This window comes from Chelonus insularis, unplaced genomic scaffold (assembly GCF_013357705.1).
Source record: "Chelonus insularis isolate UGA/USDA-ARS -01 unplaced genomic scaffold, ASM1335770v1 contig_150_pilon, whole genome shotgun sequence".
NCBI lineage: Eukaryota > Metazoa > Arthropoda > Insecta > Hymenoptera > Braconidae > Chelonus > Chelonus insularis.
In genome coordinates this window covers 437,047-460,153 of record NW_023276392.1, presented here as the reverse complement: position 1 = coordinate 460,153, position 23,107 = coordinate 437,047, and the positions used below count along the sequence as shown (strand labels likewise).

At 29.9% G+C, this 23,107-nt stretch overlaps 4 protein-coding genes across 21 annotated transcripts in view; 2 read left to right on the top strand and 2 right to left on the bottom strand.

The window, feature by feature from the left end:
* The window catches only part of LOC118063921 (cell surface glycoprotein 1), a 48,140-nt gene extending 32,989 nt beyond the window's left edge, over positions 1-15,151 (top strand). For 14 of the 18 annotated variants that reach the window (XM_035078173.1, XM_035078171.1, XM_035078175.1 and 11 more), the window contains 6 exons: positions 782-854; positions 2,798-2,965; positions 4,153-4,506; positions 8,980-9,258; positions 9,843-10,114; positions 10,846-15,151. In XM_035078173.1, coding sequence (XP_034934064.1) covers positions 782-854; positions 2,798-2,965; positions 4,153-4,506; positions 8,980-9,258; positions 9,843-10,114; positions 10,846-11,232 — 1,533 coding nt within the window. In that variant the 3' untranslated portion in view covers positions 11,233-15,151. The remainder of the gene's footprint in view (positions 1-781; positions 855-2,797; positions 2,966-4,152; positions 4,507-8,979; positions 9,259-9,842; positions 10,115-10,845) is intronic. The other 4 variants (XM_035078189.1, XM_035078190.1, XM_035078182.1 and 1 more) reach the window with 3 other exon arrangements.
* Positions 15,152-16,528: 1,377 nt separating this feature from the next.
* Polr3G (RNA polymerase III subunit G) lies at positions 16,529-17,609 on the bottom strand. The gene is made up of 2 exons (XM_035078193.1): positions 17,471-17,609; positions 16,529-17,273 (listed from the first exon to the last, which is right to left on the bottom strand). Exon 2 carries the CDS (start codon positions 17,217-17,219, stop codon positions 16,554-16,556), a length of 666 nt encoding a protein of 221 aa, XP_034934084.1. The 5' UTR covers positions 17,220-17,273; positions 17,471-17,609; the 3' UTR covers positions 16,529-16,553.
* Positions 17,610-17,878: 269 nt separating this feature from the next.
* eIF3b (eukaryotic translation initiation factor 3 subunit b) lies at positions 17,879-20,617 on the top strand. The gene is made up of 3 exons (XM_035078191.1): positions 17,879-18,110; positions 18,421-18,616; positions 18,696-20,617. Exons 1-3 carry the CDS (start codon positions 17,963-17,965, stop codon positions 20,470-20,472), a joined length of 2,121 nt encoding a protein of 706 aa, XP_034934082.1. The 5' UTR covers positions 17,879-17,962; the 3' UTR covers positions 20,473-20,617.
* An 88-nt stretch (positions 20,618-20,705) lies between these two features.
* PGS1 (Phosphatidylglycerophosphate synthase 1) lies at positions 20,706-22,971 on the bottom strand. Its single transcript, XM_035078192.1, has 6 exons — positions 22,504-22,971; positions 22,289-22,411; positions 21,924-22,201; positions 21,275-21,828; positions 21,002-21,211; positions 20,706-20,947 (listed from the first exon to the last, which is right to left on the bottom strand). Exons 1-6 carry the CDS (start codon positions 22,720-22,722, stop codon positions 20,745-20,747), a joined length of 1,587 nt encoding a protein of 528 aa, XP_034934083.1. The 5' UTR covers positions 22,723-22,971; the 3' UTR covers positions 20,706-20,744.
* Positions 22,972-23,107: the final 136 nt, after the last annotated feature.

Here is a 23,107-nt window from a genome sequence, read left to right as displayed (position 1 = left end):
ACTACAATGTATAACAGACAGAAAAATACTGCAAATGACTCACTGGTTTTTACGACAAATAAAAATATCTTCAAGCATTAAAAAAAATTCTTAAACGCTATTTTCTTGAAATATTATATCTTACTCTTTCCAGATAAAGTACTAAAGTGAATCAAATTGAATAATTCTGCTGGAGCTTATTTATCTGGTTCCAAATAAAAAGTTAAAAAAATACAAAGCTAATCTATTGGCTCGTAGAAATAACAAAGTGTAATGTAAACAAAAAAACAACCGGCTAGACGATAAATATACAGTAGATGTGTCATTTGTGGTCAGACGATTTTTTGTTAACCGTACCCAAATCAATTGGGAGGTTTCACAAATAACCATATATATCTTATGTAAAGTCTCTTCAAAATTATCATTCAAGAACATTCTATCAAGATCAGCTTAACTTTTAAAAATATTATTTCAATTAAAGCATTCCATTTCTATCAATGATGAATATTAATAAGATTTTTGATATGCTCATTAATAAATTAGTTTAGCCTTTGTGAAGCCTCAAATTGAATTGATATCAATGTAACTACTAGACAGTCAGAATTTTTGGAAAGATTATATTGGCACGAGACAAATATTCAGGGTATTTTGGTAGCATATGATTACCAAAAGCTTTTGATCCATCAGACTAAAGTGATAGCAAAGATCTTTCCATTAATTTTGGTAGAAATAGTAGAAAACGAAATAAAATAAATAAGAGTGATTCTCTCACAGTGACAGTAACTCAATTTTTTGTTTTCAGGAGAAAGAGAAAGAACATAAAGATAAAGAGACGAGAGACAAAAGTGGCGAGCCAGAAAGGCATCCTCGTCCGAGTAAGTAAAATGTCGACATTTTAGCTGTTCCCAGGTGATTGGCTTATGTCGATCAACCTTATAAAACATACGAGAACTGTTCGTGCCTCGATCGATCGTCGCAAAGTCTCAATTCCCCACTCTCGAATGCGAGAATACTATATATTGCCTTTGTCCTTATTTAAACCTTGCCAAATTCAACCCATTAAGCCATGAACGTTACATTATTTATATATATCTATATCTATATACTTGCATCTTCGTGCATACGATTGACTCTATCAGTTAGCGTTTAACTTTATATAATATTGGAAACTTTGACTGCTCGTTTGCTCGTCCGAGTATGTCTCGTTTATTTCAAAAACAGTTTATTATGTCGGAGGTCAACGAACCAAATTTAGATACCCACCGGTCTTTTAATTGCTTTACTAACAATGTTACTAAGCTATTTCAAAAATACCAACACGTTTGAAAAATGGAATTTAATTTAATTTTATAGCTGAGAATAGATTGGATTTTTATATTATGCGTGTCATAGAGAGATATACAAATGAAAAAATCAAATAATTCTGTGTAGGGTTCTTAATGGAATAGACTGAAAGCTTTTGATTACATTAAAACTTCATTTGTAAATTGAATGGATTTTTTCTAAGTAGGCATCTTTTCACTTTTCATGTATTCATACATTTTTATGTATGTACAGAGATATTTTTTCGATCTAAATTGATAAACATTGTGTTTTAATTATGACAAGTATTTAAACGTGAAGTTTCAGAGATGCATAATATTTAATTAATAATTTTCTACATGTTTACAATATTTATTAATTAATTACTGTTGGTGAAAATTCCGGATAAAATTCCGAATTGAATAATTAACATTGATAATTATGATTTGATATTTCTGGAATGTAGAATTTTTTGTTAGGAACGAAAATTAGCAGTCAAACCAAACATTAGTAGATTTTTGAATTTATAATTCATTAATTTAAATGTAAACTATTGATTATTTGATTTAATAATTCAAGTTCAGTAAACTCTAGATAAATTTCAAATGGATGATTGATTTAGTTTGATTAGTTGAATAGTATTAACTTGCTTCTGAAGGTTACACTGGTCTGTCAGCAATCAAGAAGTATTGATTTGTCAAAATTTAGCTTGAGAATTATTAATTAATTGGTAGTATTGAATTAACTTTTAAACATTGTCTTGAATATCTAAAAACTCCAATGAATTTATTGAATAAAATTTTTCATTTGTTTGACTAAATATATTTTAAACAAAAAAAATTATTAAATTGAAATTGAGTAATAAACTGCAGTTCTCTCGAAGGAATTGAAAGGTATAAATACACTCTCTAAAATTGGAAAACTCAAGTTCATATCACTTAAAAAAATAGTAGTTTGCTTTGTTATTATCAGAAGTTGGAAATATAAGTGTGAAAATTAATTAAAAAATTCCATAGCTATAAGAAAAATAAAAAACAATTATTTTTAATAATTAATTGTTCGAAAATTAAATATCAAACTATTCCATTATGTTTAACATTAAAAGGAAACAACAAAGTTTTCTTATTAATTGAAGAAACTTCATAGTTTGAATTTTAGAGAGTGCAATATAACTAGAGTGATGAATGTAAATGCATTAATCGAACGGTGGGTATATTAGAAAATAAAGTGAATAATTTTAGGAAGATGCATGATAGTTATCCTTCCTAATTGTGATTATATTTTCCCTTTTATTAAATGTAAATCACTATTTTATTTATTTCTAGTCGTTTTAACAGAACACTTTATCAGAATTTGAGGTAAATGCTAATAAACATTTCCATCTTATCGCAAATTAATTAAAAAAAATATATCATACCCTATTAACTAATAAAAACACAAGCTCACTGACTTCGATCGAGCGTGTGGACACGTGGAGATAAATTAGAGTGATTAGGCTACGGAGCGGGTGTTTCAGCGGTCGGACGTGTCCGGTGGAGCATAAGAGAGTCCTCTTCTTCCTCAAAATCCCCAGTGATAGTGTCATCGACAAGTCAGCCACCCATACCATCGTTATCAACGACATCTTCTGGCCCTGAGCCTACGCAACTTCAAAGAAGGCCCTCGCCAAGAGCGCAGCGCAAATGTACGTTCAAAAATTGCCATCGTGCAAGAACGCTGCATCGTTTTTTCACCCCTTTTCAATTCAACCATTTACAATTATTATTCATCGTGCTCTCGAATTGACTAAAAGCTTCTCTGTCTTTTTTTTCTTGTCGTTCTTTCATACCAAGTCAACACGACCTATTGTTTTGTGAAAAAAAAGATTTTTAAAAAAAAAAAAACAAGTAAAAGGTGAAGTGATTTATGACTTTTTTTATTTCAAAAGTTTTTTGGCTTCGTGTTAAATTAAAAATCAAAAAAAAATATTACTTTACTCATACTACTTAAAATTTATATAACTTAGTGCCATGTTTTCTCAAAATAGATGAATATTTATTGAGTTTGGAATTTAGATTGTTTTATGAATAATTTATTCTTTAAAAAACATTACAGCATTTGCATAAAATTTTCCATGTCACCACATATATCTAATGAATAATAGAAATTTTATAAAAATAATTCAATTCATGGTTGATTTAATTGAAAATATTAATGAAACATTGGTCAAAAAGATAATGCAATTTAATAAGCACACGTGCATATATTATAATGCTGATAGAATACACATATCAATTAGTAAATCTGCTTTGAATACTAATTCTCATGATTATGAGTTATAAAATTAGATATTAATTTAATAATTACTAAATTCAAATATTACTGTTATCAACTGTTTAAATATTTGACTCATTAAGACACATAATTCAGACAATACTTTTCAAGGCTGAATATCCGAGTACTCTAGCTATTTTTTTTACAACTCCTTTGTCATTGTAGACTACATTGAAAAAAGAAAAAATAATGATCAGGAAAAACTAATAAAAATGGTTGGATGGAATCGATAATACAAATAACTTGTCAGCGATAAGGAAAAAAATCCAGAGAAGTTTTTCTTCCTGCTCCTGTAGTCTTTTATCGACTGTTGCACTTATTTTCATTAGTCCTCAAGTCCATTTGTCTTTCATTAGAAATAAATCCGCGTCTTCATCATCTCATTGATTCACGTCCCTCGCGTTCCGGCAAGCACAACAGTAAATCACTTAGGTTTAAAATGCCAATAAAAATGGTCAAGTTAAAATGAATAAGAATCATTCTAGATGTGGAGTTAAGTGCGGATAACACCGGAACGAGAACGGATTTTCTTCATCTCATCAATAATATATGTTCTAGCCTACCTCGCGACCACTTTATCCCATCGTCCTGTCAATCATCACGCGAAAAATACTACCAATGTACCAAACACATCAAGTGCCGTTAAAGTCCCTTTGGTTAAACATTCGGTTCATCAAAGCTCTCGCGACGGGTCCGGCTCCGGTAGCACGGGCCCGGCCAGCGGTCGATCTACCAGCTCTACAGCAACCTCGGGCTCGAAATCTTTGGACCGGGTTACCAACCGGACCCAAGCACTAAACCGAGCCCGAGGAGCAGCCAAAGCCAAGGCCACATCCGCGCCTGCTGACCCATCCAAATCATCCTCCGACAATCGATTTCAATCAAACCGAGCTAATGCAGCCCTGCAAGCTAGTAAGTAGCAAGCTTTCAACATCCGCCGTGTGATCTTCCTCCAATCCTTGCTAATATTCATCTGTCAGCACTGTAGAATTATTTTGATTCATTATTTGTCAAAGAAATATCATTATCAGCAACACTTTCTTATATTGAAGATAAATTTCTATCAAAAAAAAAAAATTATTTTTAGGAATTATTCCTCTAATTTAGTGTTAATTAAAAGCTTGCAAAAAAAAATGAATCAAAACCACATAATGAACATTAATAACGACTGCAGAAACATGGAAAGTAAAGTAAATTTATTACTTTACACAAAACAATTTGTTTCCGGCCACCTTTCTAATGTTCTGACCACGAAAATTTTGCTTGGAATACTTCGTACGAGTCGGGAAAAATGTACTCAGATTTTATGAAGATTAATTAGCTATTTTATAAGAACATATTGTTATATCTTATTTAAAATGATAAAAAATTTTTTTGTAGTGCTCAAACAATAGTTTGATATGTAAAAATAATCAACGATAATAAATATTCTCAAAACATAATCGTTGCTCTTAGAGTGTACAAGATATCTGAAAATTTATCATCGTATTTGAAGTTAAATGAATGGATGTGATCACTATGTTGATTATTTAATTATTATAATCATAGTAAAGAACGTCGCTCTGAAGTGAAGATAGGAACAATGATCACTCGAGTAGCAGCCTACTAATTATATCTATGTATACAAACATATAGTTGTGATGACTTCCATCTTATTGTAATGCTAAGATGAAAGATCCAGATATCATCTCGATTATGAAAAGAGAACGAATTTTATTTAATAATATTATTTAAAGTTATAAAAACAATTGATAGTTTAATGATTAAGGATGTTATATTTTTTACATGACATAAATTTATTTTATGAGCTAGATAAATATCACTTTACCATGTTTAATTATCTATTTCTAATTTTGAAAACTATTATAATCCATCTAATGACAAATTTAAAGCTAGACTAAACATTGCTGAATTAATTTCAATCAAAAGATGGAATAAATGAGCAACAGATAATCTGTCAGACGACAAAATTAGAATCAGTCATAAAAGCATGATTGCTACATTACAACAAATGATAAAGAGAACATGGAGAATTTTATACATGGAATTATGAACCACGAATAAATTACAGTAATAAAATTTTAATCCATGACATTCATTTGCCAAGTCACTGCTGCAGTATAATCTTGATTGTCATCATAATAAAATGAGGAGGTTCATTGTAAATTGTGTGATATCAGCAACTATATAATAACAACGAATTTATAATTAAACCAAAAAAAAAAGAATATTTAAAAAATTTTCATCATGGATGCTTTCATTATACAAACATTGAAATGGCCATTTCTATTTGTTTGTTTTCAATTATAGCAAATGGAAATGAAATTTATTGAGTTTCTTTATATTTGACAGGGGTGTAATTTAAAGGTTGTATCAGAAGGAAATGAAAACACCAGTCAGTTGAGTTAACTTTTTTCCAATAGAACCCACACTACTTTAAGGTAAAATTATTTCGGGTGGTTAACTGTACCATAAATCTTCAGGCAGGTTTGCACGAAACCACTGCTTCAATTTTTATTTTATCACTCAATTTATATTTATGTATATGTGTCTACAAAAGAGAGGGTAAGAACTTGATGAAATACTTGGAGGCTTGGTGGAGATTAATTTTTTTTTTTCAAGATATTGACTTCTCAAGTAGACAATGTAAGCACGTGATTTTTTCCAGAAAAGCCTGAAAACCTAAATTTAATTTTAATCAAGTGAAAGCCAATATTATTCAGCATTTTTATCGTGGAGTTTATCGTCTAGAAAAAAATATAAGCTTAGCTTATCAAAACGATCAGATTGTCTTTAAAAAATGAAGAAATATTTTACTGCAATATTTTAAATACAAAATATTATAAAAAAGGAATTATATTTAACTAAGAAGATGAAGTATTATAAAATATTTTTCGTTGTCTTTAGCAATTCCTATCTATTATATTCTAGAAATCATTAAAAGCTTACTAAAGATAAGACCAAGTATAATATTTCAATTATACTCGAAAGTTTATATTACTTAATAAGATTACGTGATTATAATTTTGACCTTCGTTGATATCAATCATCTTGCAAACAAAAGCTGGTATTTTTATTATTCAGCCAATGTTCAACTAAATAGAAGTGAATCAACATCTTCCTTTCTATATTATTCCAAGATTAGCATTCATATTGTCACCTTCAGTTCATTATTAACGGAAAAAAAAATTACTAGTCTTAAAAAATAAAATTTTTCTAATTATTACCAAGCAAAATAAAAGATTAAAGTAAGAATTCTTCAGAATTTGCTGTTTAATTTAAAAAATTGCAAACCTTTTTTAATTAACTTAATCTTTTAAAGCAAAACTTAATTATCACAATTGTTAATTAAACTTAAACAGCAATCAAAAGAGATGAAGAAAAAAAAGAACATAACAAATTATAATCAAATTTCTCATTATATTGTTTCGATAATTAAATTTATCATTGAATCGTACTTATTGGATATCACAAGAGAATCATGTTGCTGAACATTGAATTTATATTTAGTATCTGATGCTCATTTAATTAACTACTATAATAAAATGAAAGTGTTGCTATGTTATTTCATTAGGAAAAGAATAAATTCAAAATAATTCTACTTTGTGTAAAAAATAAATGCATACTCCAATATATGTTTAAACCGTGTGTCACTAACATACAAAAGCTTCTTAAGTTTTGCAGAATATCTCCTTCAATACAAGTCGATGTCTAGATATAAGTGTTTAGAAGTAGTTTTGTGACTCTCTTGTATTTTGATCCTTCAATATGTTAGACTTCTTTGCTGCATCTCTATATATCTATCTCTATTTCTGTATGTGTTCTATATATGAATTCTGTTGTGTGTCTTCAGCCGACTATTTTTCACTGGCATCGACAATCTCTTTTTACCAAAGTGCAGGCTATTTATCTTAAATCACAACTCCTTCATTTTTTACTGATCCTCACTCCACTTTTATCTCTGTCCTTTATACAACTAAATCCTTTTTTTATCCTACTTTTTCTCTCACCACAGTCTATAACCAATCGACAAATTCGGTTTTTTGTATGCTTGCAGTACGTGATATTGATGTATTTCACTAACTCATAAATTTTCCTCACCATTTCCTCTCCAAGTCGATGCCATTTGTGACTTGTGTATATTGTTATGCAAATCGAAGTGGTGCATATTGTCACACAATCACTCACAATCGAGACAAAAATTGTTTTTTATTCAATGAAAAAATTTTTATAATGGACAACTTATTGATCAATTTATTGAATTTAATTTTTTTTTTAAGTTTAATGATCTTTAAAAAATATTAAATGTTGATTTCAGTTGAAAATTATTCATCAAAAACTGAGTTATAATTACTAGTATCAACTTCCCTGATAAAAAGCTGATCTGCAGAATTATTCAAGAAGTAATTAACTAAATTAAATGAATGAAAGTTCACTTTTTTTTTACTATTGACTCTCTTCAACTTAAAATATTGAAATATCTTGATATCTTCAGTTTTTTAAATCTCATTTAAAAAAGATAAAAGAAAATAGCTTTATCGAGAATCAATAATAAGTATATTTCATAAAAACGAAATTGCATTAGTTTTTTTTTTATGATAAAAAATCTAAACCAATTTGTATTATTTTTCGTTGAATAAAAAACATATTTTTTACTAAATACATTAAACACAAGCACATTAAACAATAACAGTCACTCTTTACACTCTCTTTTTATATGTGTAATTAAATAATTAAATGTTTTAATATGTAGTTAAGCTCCATTCTAACGCATTTGTAAGGACCAGCCAGTCATATCATTGCTTGCCATTTTGCTCGTACTCGACGTAGTAGTTTAAATTTTAAATTGATCAATTAACAATCGTGTAATACACATTTAATAAGTTCACCAATAATACTCGTGTGGTGTACTAAACGAAAAGTTAAAAAAAAGTTTAAAAAAAAATTCAAATTGGCTGCACGGCTTTTAGCGAATTGCATGAAATTGATAAAAAATTCTATCTGTCATCAATCATGGTGGCGAAATAGAATTTTATTGTGTAGAAAATTCTCATAAGAGGATACATTGAAGTGGAAATTTTTTTTTCATCAAAGAAATGAAACGTTTCGAGCGCGAAATTTCGATTGGAAACCAAAATATTCCATTATTAAAATTGAATAAAAGAAAATATTTCAAGATCAGAAGATTCCAGAATCACTCAATTAACAAACTGAAAGTTAAAAAAAATATTTGTATATTTTGGAATTTTTTAATAAAGTTTTTAAAGAATAATGAATTAATTCAAAATTGGATAATAATTGAATTCACGTCGATGGCGAGCTTGCCCTTGAAAAGAAGTAAGCAAATATAATTGCCAAATAAGCTCCAACCATTGGTCATTCCAGTGACGGCAGAACCACAGGTGAACGGAGATGCTACCGGAGGAGATTCGAGCGTCGCATCGACCCCCCCGTCGCAATCTGCCACCGTGCAAGTGCCATCGGCAACCGCAGTGATAAGCAGCAGCCCGTGGTTCGACGACGAGCCGGTGGTCAAGAGTCCGCCCGAGCCAACAAGGGTCAAGTCTCCAGAGCAAATGATCATGCGATCTCCAGAACCAGTCAATTGGACAGTTCCCCTAGACACCGGCAAGACGTTCACCGTGACCCAAAACGTGAGGGAGGGTAAGTTTCAACGTTTAATTAATAGATTCATTAATTAATTAAGCATAAGAAATCTCTAAACCATAATTATTAATTTTACTGCTCTTGAAACTATTAAATTTCTAATTGATGATGCTTTGATGAGCTATTCAAGTTTCATTTTTAATGAACATTATGGAATGAAATTCAAATTAATTAACTATATTATTAAAATATTAGAAAATCTTTCATTAAAATATATTCAAGTCAATCCAATTAATTTTTCTAAATTTATCATTTATTTTTAAAGCTAAGTTTAAATATTGAACTTCAATCAAGTATTTTTTTCCAATCAATCCTTTCATTAAATCTAACTATAATCTATTTGTATTTATTTTATCGCATCTTTATTCGTAATTATTCAAATAATTAAACTAATCATTTTTCTATTAAATAAACATTAATAAAAACCTGTCAAACTTTAATTATTATTATTCTCACACATTTTCAACTATTCAACCTCAAATGTATGTTTATTGAGTAGGTAAACTGCTGAAAAGTTTCCAAATTCAATTATAGTATAGCTAAATATAAAAATGTTTTAATTTATTTCTATCTAATTAAAGGGGAACCGTTGACCAGACCGCACAGCGAAGCGAAAACCTGGGTAGCACCATCAACAGTACCATCAGCTCCACAATCAGCTCCACCGGAGTTAGCAGCACTGCACAAATCCCATCAACACTCTCAACACTCGGGTTACAAGTCACCAGAGAGCGAGAGTGTCTCCCTGGGGAGTTATACAGGTCTGAATGGGCACAAGGACCCAGATTCGGAGAGAGACAGTCCTCTGCCCAGCAATCTACAGGGTACACCCACACCAACTCAAAGTGATAAGGTAAAATAATATCTCTATCGCTTTTTAATTGACTATTCAATCAGAAATTGAATATTTTATATCAAAGAATCATAGTATCAGTTTATATTTCGTGAACAAAGTTTATATATTTTCTGATCTTATTATCATATTATTTATATATTTTTTTATTACATTCTGTCACGACTAGTATCAAGTTCAATTGAATATGCTTATGAGGAAATAAAAATATTTGTTATCGTTTCCATCTCTAAGCTTGGTTGATTCAAAAAATGATCAAGATATGTTTCTATTTTATTATTTTATTTTATTAAAAAAAAAAGAACTTGGAATAACAGAAGTAAAAAATTTTCATTACTTAAGCATTCCTTTTTTTACTTTTAGAGAAAGAATTTTCATCTGCAATTAAGAGTTTGAATGGTGAATCTTGATAATGAAAATCCTCATAATGACAATGTTCATATGTTATATATTGATCTTCATTCTTTATTATATCTAAATGCTGATCATATATATATCGATATTCACAATTACTAATACTATTCAAATTTCTTTCATTCTTTAGTAGTATCTGTATGATTAATTCGTATGTTAGCTATTAGTTGGTCTATTATTATGACGAAAGATAATTTCCCGGATGTGTTACTAAAAACATTTGATTGATATTCAATGTACTAATTGAAAAGTTACATGAAGTTGATGGTTTATTACTCACAATATTTAGTTATTTATATTGACTTAAATTATTTTAGGATTCAATGGCCCCAGAGGAACACAAAGAGCCTCCACAGGATTCTTCGATAAAACCTGTGGCTGGAACGAATTTGAGATGTTTAGAAGACCCAGTATTTGAATTTGAAAAGAGCCAAACAGAATCAGCCACTCCAGCTACAACAACTGCACCAGCGACGACAGGAGCTGTAACGCATGGTGGATATAGAGTTCTAGAAGCTGAAAGTCCTGTAGCACCACCGGGAGGAAGTGGTGCCAGTGGAACAATGCCTTTTAATGTGGCTATGGGAACACCAACTCTAAGTCCTGGATCTGCTCAAAGATCAGTAGCAAGTGATGTCCTTGAAAAAGCACGTAATCGATTTGACAAGTTTTGGGGTAAAGGTGGCTCTGATAGTCAAGCTTAAAAATAAAATGCAAACAAGATGCTACTGAAATAAAGACTAGATCACAGAGTTTGATAAGATGACAAATGAGAAAGTGAATGTCAACATTTCGCTTGTCATCTTTCTAAGCTAAGTGCTTGTCTTTGTAGAGCGTGATAATGAACTGTGTGAAACACTCTTAAGGACTCACTTAAGAAGTGTATAATGATGAAGATAGTAAAAACATAGGACAGTCTTGATGATAGGGATAAAAATGCATGACAGTGAAATCCCAGGATAGCGATTGACACATCGCTAGAAAAGCTTCATATGCTATTATACGATATAAATTAATAGTCTTGCCTGCTTTGTGCATTTTAGATTACTCATGACTCGAGGAGAAAAATAATAATAAAGCAAAAAAATAAATAATAATGAAGAAAACTAATAATTATTATTGATAATGATGATGATATTAATGACGATGATGGTGTTAAAGTTATTCATTTTTGCATCAAGAATTTAAGACCAAGCTTTTGTTAATCTAGCTTCTTAAAATTAACCACGAGTTATCCATCATCTTTTAGAATTGAGAAAAATCATTTTTTAAATAAATAACCATTCACGTTGGCTAAATAATAATAGGAATCAATTTTTACATTGAAGACATTTTTTTTCATCTTCTCCTCTAAGAATTTCAATGTTTACAGCCATTTATTGATCTTATGAGAGTAAACTATGATTTAATACTCTGATCAAATTTCTTTTAAAACTTTTTTGTTTGGTTTAAAAATGATTTTTCCTCGGCAACATCAACAAGAGGATTTCCTTCGATGCTTTTTACTAGCCAATGTACTCGTGATCGAAGCCTGGTTCATAAAATTCATCAATCTCCACAAAGATTAATCGATAATTCTAGATAGGTTACATTATTAAAAAAAGAAAATGAAGAGAAGAAATAAACGCTGGTGGAAAATGATAAACAATGACATAAATATTCAGAATAAATTCATCAAAAACAAAAAAAAACCGAAAAAAATCATCAACGTAGCTATAACAAAAAAATCGAACGTTTGCTCTACGTTACATTCCGTCTGAAATTTTTTAATAAACCCTTATTTATTTATTTATATCCACGGAATTGAGATAAATTTCGTGTGGTTTTGAATCGAGCAGTTGAAGTTGACTCGTTACGACTGTATCAACGAGAAAACATAGACATAAACTGATTATAAATGAATTACTGCTTTAATTAATTAATCAATTGATTATGAATTGACATTTTTTGTCTGTTTGTTAGCTATTCATCAACAAGATAAAAATTCTTGTTTATGGTGAAATAAATCACCAGTATGATTCCAATACTTTTAAGTGATATCTTGAAAAATAAATGACAAAACCCCTGAAGATGTTCCCCGAGGAACAATTAGCCGATGAGCATACGGGTGATTGACATTGACTTATATATATTTACATACAAATATATAGATAGAATTAATACATTGCCATAGAAGACGAAAAAATTTTGAATCAAGTTTTTTAATTAGCCTCGCAGCAGCGGCTCTTTGGGGAACAACTTCCTTTCTGGTGTTTTTAATGAGAGACAATGGAGTTATTAGACCGAAAATTAATGGTGAGTAGTGGAACAAAAATTCTGAATTCATATAGTAACGATAAAATAAAAGAGCTTTTTCTCTCACGCGCGTTGAATAATACACCAGTGTATACCACACTCCATCCAGATCCACGTCCAAAGTCCAAGAAAATTTACCAACCGTAGTAACAGAAAGAAAACTAATCAATCTAAATGAACTAATTCAGGAGCTAAACAAAAACAAAAAAAAAATATAAAACAAAAAACCGATGCAAAAAAAATTTCAAAAGTATTCATAAAATGACTGATGGAATTTGATGAACGTAGGATTGAGGAGGATCTTAGCAAAGAAGAGTCAAGCTGTTTCAACTCATGACCACTTTTACCTTCATTTTATTTAACCAGAACATTTTTTCAATACATTTTTCTAAACATTTTATAGTAAAATCAATCAAAATCAAAATATTAAAGATTGTATAAAACGATAAAAACATTTTTTATCATCTAAAATGAACTTTTATTACTCAAATTTGTTTTAAATAAAAAATACTGTAGAAATTTTGAAATTGCTAGAAACTAGATGAATCAGGGATTTGTAAAATCAACATGACCTTTAGGATTATCAAGTTAAATCGAATAAACATTTGTTTTATCGATCGGTCAAGATACTTTTGTAATAAAAAAAAAAGAAAAAAACAATCTGAATTATTGATCTTTCAATATAAAAAAATATTAAAGATTTTAATTTCTGTGATTTTCGTTATGTTACAAAAATAAAAAAGAAACTATTTTCTGAACAAACAGTAATAAGTATAATGTAAAAGTGGTCGTAAGTCCTTCAAGATTAAATAAGATTTTGCCTAAGAACTGGTGGCTATGCTCTCGAGCTTTTTCATTTATTTAACTCTATTTTCTATCAACGACATCCAAAGTTATGGCCTCTCTCTCAATTATATCAGTTCGATGCATACAAAAGCAAGCCAAAATCATTCTTAAACTGCGGCATACCTAATTAGTGTTTACAATTAATTTTCATTAATTCATATTTTTAGCATAATGATTAATAATAAATGATCTATGAAATAAAATAAAATAGATGAAGGATTTTTTTCGAGTGCACTTTGCAAGCTCACACTGCCCGTCTAAATCTATAGGCACTTCTTGTGATCTTCTGGGTAAAAAAAAATAACGCAGAAATGAAGAAATATGTGATTCTCTTCTTAACCCTTTGTCCAATTGCCTCACGAAGGCATCTGAGACTGTAAAAACTGGGCTTTTTATTTTTTATATTTGAAACATGAAATGCGAATAATCGTTTTTAAATGATAACGATTAATAGATGATGGACCGATGCACGTGCTGGCCACGATTATTTGTTTATATAAACAACAAATGATGTTCAGAAGAAGAACTAACGAGCGTTACTTTTAGAAACGATTAATCAGTGTAGATGAGTGATGACAATCCCATTTAAAATTAATAATGTAAACGGGATTACATGGTATGCTGCGATTAATATTGTAGGTGTGAAAGAAGAGAGAGAGGACTATATTTTCCAGTAGACTGGAGAAATAAAGTAGAAGACGAGAAAAAAGAATAAAATTACAAAAAATTTAAAAAAATAATTAATTATTAATAATGATGATTAATGATTATTGATTAATGAATAAAAATTAAGAGGAGTAATCGTTTTGGATTAAACAGATATCTAAAACGATGAAGGCAACCCGGGATTTCTTTTTGCATCCCCGCCTTAGTCCGTAATGCCTATTATGAATAGATAGATCATATTATACGACAATTATATACAATATTTAAACAATGAATTGAAATAAAGTGAACATGAGAAAAAAATGAAGAAGAATTAATGGTGAAATCCAGTTAAAAATTGTGCGCATTGTGATGAAATATGAATTTTAAAAGAAAAAATTGGATTAATAAAAGTCAATTATTTGAAAATATTTAAATATTTTCTAATAAATCATTTGTTAATCTACTTTCCTTCATAAGAGTATTTCAAGTTCAAAGTTTATGCAAAAAAAAAAAACAATGAAATAACAAAAAAAAAGTAGACAAAGCTTTATTTAATAAATAAACATTTCTAAATTAATTGTTGATAAAATTTTATATGAAATAAATTTTTTTCTTTAAAATTCATTGTTTTGTCAATGTGCTGAAAGCAAAAAGAGATTCGAACCGAGCTGTTTTGCTAAAATACGAGAATCTTGGCAAGCTGGTGATGCAAAGTATAGTATAATTAATAAAGTATTGTTGATTTATTGTTTATATGATATGTCAGAGTTTAAGATCGGAGATACAACGAATTTGTAACTCAATATGCGATTTGATTTTAGTTCCAATTGATTATTATAAGTGAGTGTATTCAAGTATTATTCATATAATTGTATTAAATGTGATGATAAAGTATTTAAATAGGTATGATGTTGCCTTATAATTAGTTTCTGCAGGGTATAATTATGTAATTAAGACAGTGGAATGAAATAGTAAAGAAGATTGAATAAAGAAAAGAGAGTAAAATGTGTTTCTCATATTTTGCAAAACAGTTGCCGGCACAGTGCGTAAAATAAAAATGAGAAACAAAAATATAATTGACATGACTGAGTCTATAATTTAGCAGTGTGATTATGTTTGATACGATTAAATTTTTCTCGAGTTGATATCGTTGATAAAGTAACAAAAAAAAGCATTAATGATCGTATTACAATATTGCGATATTTCAGCGATTGTTTGTTATGACTTTTAATTATAATTTGCTAATTATTTTGGTATGGAAAGTGTATTAAGAATGATTGTGAAGACTGGAAAATGTCCAATTATTTTCCCTTACTTGTTAAGTTCATCTTAAAAGCTTTTTAGATGAAAAAATTGTTTAATTATTAAGATGAGACACGAGTGAATATAAAGTATCTTGTCTTTATCTTATTTTTACATTTGTGTTTTTATTTCCCTAACCGACTAGATACAGGGAGACGGTTTTATTACTATATAAGATGAAAGACTCAATTGTTATTACAAATAAATAATCATGAATAAAGAAATACTCGAAAATAACTTCTTTTTAGTATCCATAGCATCCTTAAATAAATTTAAATTTATTATTTACAATTTAAAAATAATTTATCCGTTCAATACCCATCTACACAAATTCTAAGATTTTAGTAAAAGCATGTCATTTAACATCTTATTCATTTTCCATTCATTCAATCATAATTCTTTCAAAATGTGTAGTGTTCATGAATATTCTCGTTGATAAAAAAACTGATATCAACTCTGATAGAAAATCAGCTACTCATCAAACATTGAATCATAAATTTAAAATTTCAATATCATCATAGAATTTAGATAATACCTGGGTCTTTCATCTTAAAATTAGTGAGATGGAAAATTCATCATAGCTATATATTATATAGATATAATTAGTGCCACTCCAGCCTTCTCTACTACTATCCTTATCTCAAAAACGTTCTTTGCTATGATAATAAAATAATTCATTTATTATCAAATGTATCATATATACATTACATACTGTTACATACTAATATAATTATTAGTAAAAATTATTGAGTAGTATTAATAATTTAATGGAATTTCTTATGCTATCATCATATAAAACTTGATATCTTATAATTAATTACAAACATAAAGAAATCATCTGAATAGTCACAAATTTAAATGGTCTATTTACTTTCATTTCCAACATAAAAATTGAAACTTTTTGAAGAATTTTAAGAAAACGAGTTTTTATTGATTAATAAATAGGTCCATCGTCAAGATTGTCTTCTTCATCATCATAACCTTCTCCATTATCGAAATAATTATTTACATAATCAGTACCATCATCCATTTCTTCATCAACTTCTGCCTCCTCATCTTCTACATTTTCGTCTGGATCTTTGTCTTCATCATCTTCATCATTATCTGCGTCTTCTTCTGCTTCATTTTCATTTGTATTTTCTTTTTTCTCAAGTTCAGCAAGTTTTTTATCAATATCAACTTCCTTTTTAATCTTTTTCGCAGTTTGTTTTAATTCTTTTAATTCCTTTGCTTTTCTTTTTGCTAGAGAAGACTTTAATTCTCTTGGCATCGAATTCCAATCACAAGACTCTTCGTATTTAACTTTGTTAGACATAATTTCTTGGTAACGATCCGAGTACCTTTCTATGTCTTTTTTAACATAACCAGACTGAACATTACTTAAAGATTCGTAAACAGTTTCAGTGAAATCTCGTTTAAGTTCTAAAAGATAAGAAAACTCAGCGGTCATCTCCGGAGGAGGTGCTTTGAATTCAAGAGGAGGATATTTTGGTGGAGGTTGAAGAACTGGAGGTGGTAAAGTTTCGCCTTTTCCAAATCCCAACTGTTCAGTGCTTATTGACATTGAGGCTCTGCCTCTTCCTCTTCCTCTATGTGCCATGATGATTGTAGATTTAATACGAACGGTAATTTATTTGATTTTTATTCAATAATCCTAAAAAATATTTTAAATATTTAATTATAAAACAATATATAAGCTGAAGAGCTAGTTTTTTGTCTTAAACATAAAAGTAAACTTAAAAGTAGAGTATAATAAATTATTCATTACATAAATTACAAAGTTGATCATGATGCAATGTTTTGCAACTCATTAAGTAAATAATGAAGTACATAAAATGATAATTAACGAACCTTATGCTATTTCCTTTTTTGCTTCTGTATATGTTTTCTTCTGTACTTCTTCGTGCTTCGCTCGAAAAACTTCTTTATCGTAAATGACTTTGACAACAAGAGAACACGAAGGACACGTTGCTTCTTCTTCACCAGCAAGTAATTCAGCTAATGAAATTTGAAAACGATCCCCACATGGACAAGGGTAATAATACATTTCTTCATCTTCATCACACTCGAAATCTTCAATTTCTACTTCGTCGTGAAAGATAGTCATACTTTTTTAATAATAATTAATCCAATCTTAAAGAGCACAACAATTTTTCGATTCTTTTTTATAGGTTAAAATACTTGTGATTAGACAAGCACGTGGTGATCAATAGGAAGTAGTAGTTCACAAAAAAAGGGAAATGGACATGATGGCGCTATGCGAATCTGCCATCTTTGGCTTCTGTCGTGTTGGATGCGTGGAGAACTCGCCTAACCTTTCAATCAGTGCAAATATTGTACAAAATGGCCAAAAAAACAACGCTAGATAAGAATAATCAAAATGAAAATACATCAAAAAACAATGACGAGAGTGTTATGAACGACAGTGCAACCGATGAAGAGCCAAATTTCAGTGATCCTGAGGGTTACGTTGACGACATCACCGATGAAGGTAGGAGTCAATTTACATGGTTACTTACGTCACTTTTCATGTTAAAATCAGCTTAAATTAACAATATTCGATTATTTAGACTAATAATTTTTCACAGCAGATAATTAATTATAATTAGGCAATATAAAATGAATATTTTAGTATGATTTAAAGGCATGGCTATGAGGGAATACCGGGAATGGTATATTACCATGCAACATAACCTGTAATTACAAAGTTGAAGCCACGCTCTTTCGGCATCTCTTGTCATTAGTCTGTAGTATGTTTGGCATTCATAATTATTGCTAAAATATTTAATTAATTTTTTCAGAACTTGTGGGAGATATATTATCACAAAAGCCATCTGAAACTGATGGAGTTGAATCGGTCATTGTGGTAGACGGTGCTCCACAAGTCGAACCAGAACGTTTGGAAAAATTTAATACATTGATTAATAAAGTATTCGGTAAATTCGGTACCATTGTTAATAAGTATTATCCGAAAAATGAAAATGGAATCACGAAAGGGTAATATTGCATTTCCGATTGTTTTTTAAAATTATTTTTTAAATCATTATAATTAGTAATATTTTTTATTGTAATTTAGATACATTTTTCTTGAATACAACAATCCACTGAACGCTGCTGCTGCAGTAAAGGCTACAAACAACTACAAGATAGACAAACAGCATACGTTTAAAGTAAACTTATTCACAGACTTCAAAAAATATGAAGAAATTCCAAAAGATTGGGAACCACCCAAGCCGCAACCTTACAAAGCAGCCCATGACTTACATTATTACCTTCTTGAACCAGATGCATATGACCAATTTAGTGTGCTTTGTGGAAATGGTGCTAATGTCGCAGTTCAAATATGGTTGAATTCAGCACCCGAACCATCTCTAGTTGAAGAACGTGCTAGGTGGACAGAAACCTATGTTAAGTGGTCACCTCTTGGAACATATTTAGCCACTTTCCACAAGCCAGGTGTAGCTCTTTGGGGTGGACCAAAATTCGAACAGCAAGCTCGGTTTAGCCAAAACGGCGTCGAATGCATAGATTTCTCACCATTGGAGAGATATCTTGTGACTTATTCACCAAGATTAGACGGCAGTGCCGATCAAAAACGTTTGGTAATATGGGATATACTTACAGGACATGAAAAACGATCCTTTTTCCCTGATGGTTCATCAGTTTGGCCAATTTTCCGTTGGTCTCATGATGATAAATACTTAGCTTGCATGGGCCCAGATATTCTTAGTGTTTATGAAACACCTTCATTTGGACTTTTAGACAAAAGAAGTATTAAAACACCTGGAATAAGAGACTTCAGTTGGTCTCCAACAGATAACGTTCTTGCTTATTGGGTTCCAGAAGATAAAGATGTTCCTGCTAGAGTCACACTTTTAGAATTACCTAATCGTAATGAAATCAGAAATAAAAATCTTTTCAACGTTGCTGATTGTAAAATCTTTTGGCAAAAATCAGGTGATTATTTGTGTGTCAAAGTTGACAGATTCGCCAAGAAAAAAGAAAAAACGGAGCAAAAGTATACAGGTATGTCGTACAACTTTGAAATCTTCCATATGCGTGAAAAACAAATCCCAGTGGATAGTGTTGAAATGAAAGAACCAATTCATGCTTTTGCCTGGGAACCAGTCGGTAGTAAGTTTGCTATCATACACGGTGAAATACCCAGTGTAAATGTAAGCTTCTATGAAGTGAGATTCGGACATCAACCAGCATTATTGAAAAAATTGAGCAAGAAAGCGTGCAATCATTTATTCTGGTCTCCAGCTGGACAGTTTATCGTGTTAGCAGGATTAACAACAATGGCTGGAGCTTTGGAGTTTATAGATACAAATGATTTCACGATCATGAATTCAACAGACCATTACCAAACATCTGATGTCGAATGGGATCCTACTGGAAGATACGTCGTCACGGCTGTTTCTAATTGGAAAACAAATGTGGACAACGGCTACTGGATATGGACATTCCAAGGTCGTATTCTAAAACGGGTTAACTTAAATGCCTTCAATCAATTGCTGTGGAGACCTAGACCACCAACACTTTTAACACCGGAACAAATAAAGGAAATAAAGAAAAATCTTAAGAGGTATTCTGCTCAATTTGAAAGCAAAGATCGAATGCGATTAACGAGAGCATCCAAAGAGCTCATTGATAAACGTTGTACTCTCATGAAATCATTTAATGAATTCCGTGATAAACGTATGCAAGAGTGGAATAGCCAGAAGAAACGTCGTTTGGAGTTGAGATATAATATAGATACCGATGAATTAGATTCAGATACTAAAAATGTTGAGGAAGAGGTCGTTGAGTTCTTTGTTAAAGAAGAAGTTTTCCCAATGGAAGAAAAATAATTAATTTAATGTGTCAAGGCATTAGTATAACCGCAAACATGTGCTCTTTACTTTATTCAATTTTGTTATTGAATATTTTTTATGAAATCTTTGTGAAACATTTTTATGTAATGCCCAAGAAAATACAAATGATACAATTCATTTCAATCAATGCATCATTAACTTCAACCATGTGCCGAATAAAATATAACAAATTAATGAAAATAATTTGTCTATAACTTTTATATACATTTACAGATTTATTTATAATTTATTAATAACTTAGAATAATGTTAAAAATAATATCGGAATAAAAATACTGCTGCATATACCCAGTTTGGTATCGACTTCTCATACTGAGAAAATGATTCTCTTTTCACCGGTTGAGCATACTTTCGTAAACGATCGTATTCTTCTTGTAAACAATTTTGGAGTTTTGCATTCCTCGTTATTAAAACAAGTTGAGTTTCTAAATCTCGATGAACTGACCTGTAACCTATATTTAAAGATATAATATTGGAATATATTTCTTCAATCAAATTTGTCTTACCAAAATTAGAAGAACCAATTAAGGTGAGAGATGGCTTCTGTTCATTAGGTAGAGTATACCAGAGACCTTTGGCATGATATGTCCATCCAGGACGAATATATTCTTCAAGTTTGATTCTATTGTTTAAGTTCATTCGTTCGCAAGAATCAAAAAATGATTTTTCAATTATTGTATATGCTGCTGGAATTTGACCAGCAATTCCTTTTGCACCTTTAAAAGAAAAAAAATAACTTGATTCAAGAAAAGATCAAAATCTGATGATCGATAACTCACCATAAAATCCATTTGCTGTGGGATGAGCTGTAAGGAGATTGCAAGATGCTTTGCAATCATTCAATAAAGCATTAGAGTATTCTTTTGTTAAATTAAAATATCCAGTAGCGAATTGTAAAATAGATTTTTCAGGTGCAGTTTTAAGTAGCTTTTGCGTAATTTGACATTCATAAAAAATTTCTAGTTGACCCATTTGAATTAATGGGAAGATCCATGTATCTAATGATTTATTATTGTATCCATTTAGAAGTTTGTGTTGACTATCGTGTGATTTTTTAATTTCATTGGTATAGAAAGTTGTTAATTCATTTCTTGCTAATTCAATAAAAGTCGTGTTTTGTACTACAGTAGTCTTTAGAGTATTTTGGTCATTTGATTTTGTTGTACTGTTAAATAAAATTGGTGCTACTAGTTTATTGTCAGGTAAGAGTTGAAAACTAAATTTTGCAACGAGGCTTATTAGTTTATAATAAAAATCGCTGAGTTCTTTACAGTCTTCGATAAGAAAATAGCGATCTTGTCGGTTGACGAAGTAATCATTACTCAAATTTGCCCTAATGAAAATACAAAAATATTATTCATAGCTAATCATCGAATGAAATAAAGTAAAATTATATTTAATATTAAATATATTTAATTATTGATTTACCCACTAATAATGACAGAATCATCAAAAATGTAAATTTTCATATGTTGTAATCCAATTAATTCATTGAATCGATTTGGAAGTATCAGTTTTAGTAGTCCTTTCAACTTTGGAGTATGATACAACGATATGGAACAACTATCAACATATTTATTCTTTAATAATGGTTCTAGCATTTTCACAGAATTAGTTTGTCCACGTGTACCTCGCATGTAGTCTAAAAGAATATTTACTTTGACTTTACCATTGCTGTTTACCAATGACTGTTCTATTGCTTTAATCTATTGAGATTGATATCATTATTAGTTAGAATTCTTCAATACATACAAATAAAATGAAACTATTGAAATTTTATTCATTATACTAACTAAATTTTTTTCCAATTCTCCTGTTCCTATATACAATGAGCCTAAAATTATTCTCTGTCGTACATTTTTAGCTTTCTCCAGCAATATTGAATAGAAATCTGTTGGTTCATGAATTATTTGAACCTGTGAAAAATTTTATTTATCACCAATTTATTTCAATGTTTTTGAAAAATTTTAAATTGCAAATAGGAATAATAAGAATTTTATTCACATACTTTTGATGAATCGATTAAAAATCCTGGAGCTTTTTCTTGTAACCATGAGAAACGATCAACAATAAGTTGCTTCATAGTATTATTTCTTACATTTATTGAAAAACTGTTGGCAGTCTTCATTTTATTTCTTACGATTCTTATCGTTTTCTGGATTGGAGTAACTTTTGGACAGGTACTGTAACTATAAACGTGTTGCCATAAAAAAGATTTGATCACCATTTTTTTACATAAATGTGTATATGTTGATAAGTCATAAATATCTATAGAGTAATTGTCAGATAAAAGTTGAATGACACATGAGAATCAATCATGTTCATTCATATGACGATCGAAAATTACATCAACAAATGATAATAAGTTTCAGTTATGAAATTGATTTTAATCAATAATGGAGTATTTTTGTTTAAAAAATAGTTGTATAAAATTAAAACAATATGACGCACAAAACCCCCGCCATTTTATTTAGTTCAATATTTATCTGATCATGGCAGCACCAACGAACAGATAACTGTTGGCGGGTTTTACAGAGAAAACGTTTATAATTCCTTCGCGTAAACAATCAATCAATTTCAGAACGATTTGACGTAACAATAAAAAAATTAAA

Excerpts from the sequence above, each read along its gene's own strand:
- Polr3G (XM_035078193.1), bottom strand. The coding sequence starts at position 17,219 with ATGGCACATAGAGGAAGAGGAAGAGGCAGAGCCTCAATGTCAATAAGC.
- eIF3b (XM_035078191.1), top strand. The coding sequence starts at position 17,963 with ATGGCCAAAAAAACAACGCTAGATAAGAATAATCAAAATGAAAATACA. Across the intron at positions 18,111-18,420 it reads TGACGACATCACCGATGAAG|AACTTGTGGGAGATATATTA; the intron begins GTAGGAGTCAAT and ends TAATTTTTTCAG. Across the intron at positions 18,617-18,695 it reads GAAAATGGAATCACGAAAGG|ATACATTTTTCTTGAATACA; the intron begins GTAATATTGCAT and ends ATTGTAATTTAG.
- PGS1 (XM_035078192.1), bottom strand. The coding sequence starts at position 22,722 with ATGGTGATCAAATCTTTTTTATGGCAACACGTTTATAGTTACAGTACC. Across the intron at positions 21,829-21,923 it reads GATTCTGTCATTATTAGTGG|GGCAAATTTGAGTAATGATT; the intron begins GTAAATCAATAA and ends TATTTTCATTAG. Across the intron at positions 20,948-21,001 it reads AATTGGTTCTTCTAATTTTG|GTTACAGGTCAGTTCATCGA; the intron begins GTAAGACAAATT and ends CTTTAAATATAG.